Source organism: Corvus cornix, chromosome 4, assembly GCF_000738735.6.
Source record: "Corvus cornix cornix isolate S_Up_H32 chromosome 4, ASM73873v5, whole genome shotgun sequence".
Taxonomy (NCBI): Eukaryota; Metazoa; Chordata; class Aves; order Passeriformes; family Corvidae; genus Corvus; species Corvus cornix.
In genome coordinates this window covers 1279341-1284241 of record NC_046334.1, presented here as the reverse complement: position 1 = coordinate 1284241, position 4901 = coordinate 1279341, and the positions used below count along the sequence as shown (strand labels likewise).

Here is a 4901-nt window from a genome sequence, read left to right as displayed (position 1 = left end):
AACTTCAGGCCAGAAGAGCAGCTCACATGAAACTTGCATTTCGGGAGTCAGAGGGCCCAGCACTGAAATGAGGAGAGAAGTCTCCAGGGATTTCACAGAGCTGAACGGAAAACAAATACACAAACCCAGCCGGCCAAACAGAATTTGCTCAACCCCTCACACGTGCCAGCGACCAGGGGAACAACTGCACAGTAACTCAGGCGCGGAGAGCAGGCGCCTAAAGCCTGTCTCTAACACGTGATCCCGGCTAACATCGCTGGAGAACGGGACTAACTTAAGGTGGAATTAGTTGGGATTTTTCCAAACTCTCCGTGGAGGGGGCCTGCTCTCAGTGGCATTTGCTACCTGCACCAACTCTGCTCCCACAGTCAACTCCTGACTTCAGTATGGCTCCTGTATGTGCATAGGATGGCCAGGGAGTTAGCTGGAGGTGAGAGCCTGTGCGGGATTTTCCCTACAGCGCTTTCAGTCAGCATTTTGCCCTCTTTTATGCACCCCAGTCACAGGGCTGCAATCCGAGCTTGTGACTTTTTAGTTCAAACGCAGCTCAGCTTTGCTGAAATGCCACGGGAATGTTCTGAAATGGGTGTGGGGGATATCTGGGGCAAAGGATGGCATCAGGAGTCAGGATGCTGTTCCGGTAACAGCTCTAATAAAGTTCCAGCAGCCTCCTGCAGGGCAGCGTGTTTCCCACCACAACCCAGCCATAAATTCCTGCACTGTGTTGTGAGATGCCCTGCGCAGCCCTTCCAAAAGTGACCTGCAGACAGGTACCTCGCAGGCTGGCCACGGCTCAGCCAGCAAGCAGCACACCGCGCTTATACAGCAGCTCTCACTGCGGGTTTGCAGGCAGGACTGGGAAGCTGCATGTCATTAGCGTCACTTCAGGCATGGGGGAAACTGAGGCACAGAGGCCCGAGGACGCTGCTAAAGCCCATGCAAAGGTTCGAGCCGATCCAGTGACACAGCCCCACAGAGCACTGCAGCCGCTCCACCTTCACCTCCCTGCCCTGCAAAGACCCTCGGGGCAGTCATGCTCAGTGCTTTCCGGCGGCACAGGGAAGGGGAATACCAGGCGCTGGGCACTCTCTGGGATAGCAGCCTCCTCTCCCGTCCTGGCGGCTGCACACAGCCCTGCCCGGCCTCTTCCTCCCATAACAAAGCATTTCTCTTTTCCCTCCGGAGCCTTTTGCAACTGGAATGGAACCAGCAAGATCGTGCTGCTTTCCAAAAGCCGCAGCCTGAATTCTCACATCTACTTAGAGCCCCACACCACCACCCTTAACCTTTTAGGCACTTTTCAAATGCTGACGTGGGCTGTACCAAACCCTTGGCTTTCATTTAACTGCAAGCAGCGAGGATTTGTAGCCAGGGTCTCCCGCCAATCCAGGCTCCTTGCAGGCACGAGGCTGGCCTGGGCGAGAACATAACACCCCTATCCACAGAGGCAACCACTTTGCAGCAGTAACGCGAGGGCTCCCAACCCTGATTTTAGACAGAGATCGCCGAACAAAAAGCAGCCACCTCGCTCCTAGCACAGAGCCACACCGGCTCCCAGGATCGGAGCCAACAGACGCTGCATAGCAGCTCGGAGAGCTTACAGTGAGGATTTCTAGGATCACGCAAAGCAAACAATGGCTAGTTCTTAAAACCATACACAAGCTGCCCGCAAAGAACAGTATCAGTAGAGATCTCCCGCTGCCCCCTGTAAGTGGCTGGGAAGCTCCGGCCCCCACAGCTGCCATTGATCAGTCCCGTTCTTCGCCCGCCCCTCCAATCATGTGATGGTCCTGCCCGAGCGAGTTCGGCTGCTGGAGCTCAGCGCTGCGTCACTCCGTGCTGTGCAGAAGGGGCTCGGGGGTGTCCTGCCTGTTGGGGCCGGTGTCTGCAGCATGGAGAAAGTGAGTGCCGCCTGCGAGCCGGGGTGGTGTGCCAAGCAGGACTGGGACTAAGGCTGGGCTGCCTGTAGGGTTTGGGCCTGGTGCCAGAGATAGGAGGAGAAAAGGATTAGCTGGGAGGAAATGCAAGGCAGATTGATGGCTGTGGGAGGAATAGTTAGTGTTGACCAGCCGTATTTCTTCTCCTCTTCTTTAGTGTGTTATCTAAGTGGGGAAGCTGAGGAATGTTTATATTCTCAAGTACTCTGAAGGTTTGGGTCCATTTGCAACTCTACAGTAGTTTCAAGACCCGTTATACTTTTTCTCCCTTAAGCTGTGTATTTTTCTTCTGGAAAAATGCCTTTTGGGTACAGGAGTGGGTTAACTCGTAACGCAACAGGAGAGGAAGGCAGTCGGACAGTGTATTCTAACCCACCTCTGCCCCCGCAGCTTTCCTTTCCTCGAAGGACGGCCCCGGGCGCAGAGGCTGCATTCCAGAGCCAGAGTTAGTGCCGTGGGGATGAGCAGTTTAGTGACTCGAGTAACCCTGACCTCGGCAGTCTGTGTATGGGTAGAGCAGGGAGCAGGCACGAGGGCAAAGACAGCATGAGGGGGCTGGGGGGCAGTGCCCAAGCAAACTAATTTGGAACTGGCCTCCCTACCTGACCCGGCACACAGTTAAGTAGAGCTCAGTTACACTGCTCCTGTAGCAGCTGGTGAATCACCTCCTGCACTGGGCTTGTGTGGCCAGGTTTTGGTAGCAGAGGGGGCTACAAGGGTTGCTTCTGTGCTGTGAGAAGCTGCCAGAAGCTTCCCCCAGGTCCAAGGCCAGCAGGCTCCAGGATGGGCACAGTGCTGGCCAAGGCTGAGCCCATCAGCGATAGCAGGAATGCCTCTGTGATAACACCCTGCGGTGAAGGCCATGGTGAGGCAGCATGATCCCTCTGCAGCCCATGGATGTCAACAGGGATGCAGAAGTCCACTTGTAGCCCGTGGAGGACCCTGTGCTGGAGCAGGAGGATGCCTGAAGAAGGCTGTGAGCCTGTGGAAAGGGATCCACGTTGGAGCAGCTAGCGAAGGGCTGTAGCTCACGTGGAGGACTCGAGGGGAGGACTGCCTCCTGCAGGAGGGACCCCACACTGAGCAGGGCAAGACTCCTCTCCCTCAGCAGTGGCGGAAGCACCCTGTGATGAACTGACCATAACCCCCATTCCCTGTCTCCTTGCACCACTGAGGGGGAGGAGGCAGAGCCTGGGAAGGAGGGAGGGAGTGGGGGGAAGGCATTTTTAAAGCTTATTTTACTTCTCATTATCCTGCTCTGATTTAAATTGGTAATAAATTCAGTTAATTTCCCCAAGTTGATTTTGTTTTGCCTGTGACAGTAATCAGTGAGTGGCATCTCCCTGTCTTTGTTTCAACTCATGAGCCTTTTGTTACATTTTCTCTCCCCCATCCAGTTGTGACAGAGTGGCTTTGGTGGGTACCTGATATCCAGCCAGGGCCAACCCACCACACTTCCTTGTCACCTTATGCTGCTTAGGGCAGTGGGAGACCCCAGTGCTCGCTGGGACAGGCAGCTGGCCTGACTCAACCCTTCCTCCAGCACAGAGCTGCTTTGTGCCCTGGCCCAAGCAGGACTGGAAGCCTTGCCTTGGGATAGACTAACTCCTGTGGTTTGGCCCTGCAGGGAGTGGTTGTTACTCAGCTGGACGTTGAGCCTGGTGAGTGCATCAAGGTCAAAGGGAAGATCCAGTCTGATGCCAAAGGGTGAGTGAGGTGGCGAATGGATTGATGTGGCACTGGGGGAAGCCAGAGCTCCTGCTGTGTTCAGCTTGTTAGCACTGGCAGCTGGAGCTGCTGCGCAGGCACCCCCTTTGCACTGGCTCTGTTTCCCCAGGTTTGCTGTGAATGTCGGGAAGAACAGCAACACCCTCATGCTGCATTTCAACCCTCGCTTTGACTGTCACGGGGATGTCAACACCCTTGTGTGTAATTCCAAGGAGGATGGCATGTGGGGGGAGGAGGACAGGAAGGCTGACTTTCCCTTCCAGCATGGTGACAAGATTGAGGTGAGGCCCCAGGGGTGTGTTCAAAGCCCTGGCACTGAGGGGCCAAGGGCACAGCTTTTTAATGCTGCCCTGTGCCTCTGTGGTGCAGAAGGAGCAGGCATGGAAAGGGGAATGAGCCACAGGGGAAGAGTCTGGCAGCTAAAGCCAAGTCAGTGCCCAGCAGCTCGCATGTGTTGAGTGCCCCGCTCTGGCCTTCTGTTGGAAGCCGAGCACCTCGGAGCAGTAACAGCACTGAGGTGAGACTGACACTAGGTCTGTCTCATCCCACAGCTGCAGAAGCTTCCTTCCTTCTCATGCCTCTGCTGGGCAGGGAAGAGACTGAGCTGCTGAGCACGGCCATGGTGGCAGCAGCAACCACCTCGCCTGTCCTGCACCCAGATTGGGGGTGGTGGGGAGTGAGCAAAGCCTGGGAGCTGTGATGTGTCAGCCTTCATTCCTTCCTTCCTTCCTTCCTTCTCTTGGCTCTCTACAGATGTGCATCTCCTTCGATGAAACCGAGGCAACAGTGAAGCTGCCCGAGGCAGAATTCAAGTTCCCGAATCGGCTGGGCATGGACAAAATTGAATACCTGGCTGTGGAGGGTGACTTCAAAGTCAAAGCCATTAAGTTCAGCTAACAGCTATAGCTTGGTTTGTTTTGTTTTCTGCCCCCTGTGTAGTGAAATAAACCCAAACTTGCAATGGCTGCTTCCTCTGCTGTTTCCTGCTCTAATCTGCTTGCTTCTGTGTGTGCTGTGGGGGTGGGCAAGGAGGGGATGCGTATCCAGCCATTTTCCTCCTTACACTGCAGCCTTGCAGCTGGTACTGACTTAGACACGAGCCAGGCAGAGCATGAGTGACTGAGTGAAGCTGCCTTAGCAGTAGTTGCTCCATTCACCCTGCTGGCTATGGTGAGTGGTCCCTGTCTGGTTTCTCAAGTGTAGGACTAGTCTGAGCCAGGAACAAGTGGATGTTGG

At 55.2% G+C, this 4901-nt stretch overlaps 1 protein-coding gene across 1 annotated transcript; it reads left to right on the top strand.

The window, feature by feature from the left end:
- The first annotated feature begins 1769 nt into the window (after positions 1-1769).
- LOC104696815 (16 kDa beta-galactoside-binding lectin) lies at positions 1770-4631 on the top strand. The gene is made up of 4 exons (XM_010411306.3): positions 1770-1901; positions 3565-3644; positions 3775-3946; positions 4419-4631. Exons 1-4 carry the CDS (start codon positions 1785-1787, stop codon positions 4560-4562), a joined length of 513 nt encoding a protein of 170 aa, XP_010409608.3. The 5' UTR covers positions 1770-1784; the 3' UTR covers positions 4563-4631.
- Positions 4632-4901: the final 270 nt, after the last annotated feature.

Coding starts and splice junctions, on each gene's coding strand:
- LOC104696815 (XM_010411306.3), top strand. CDS start 1,785: ATGGTCCTGCCCGAGCGAGTTCGGCTGCTGGAGCTCAGCGCTGCGTCA. Junction 3,645..3,774: donor ATCCAGTCTGATGCCAAAGG/GTGAGTGAGGTG, acceptor CTGTTTCCCCAG/GTTTGCTGTGAATGTCGGGA. Junction 3,947..4,418: donor AGCATGGTGACAAGATTGAG/GTGAGGCCCCAG, acceptor GGCTCTCTACAG/ATGTGCATCTCCTTCGATGA.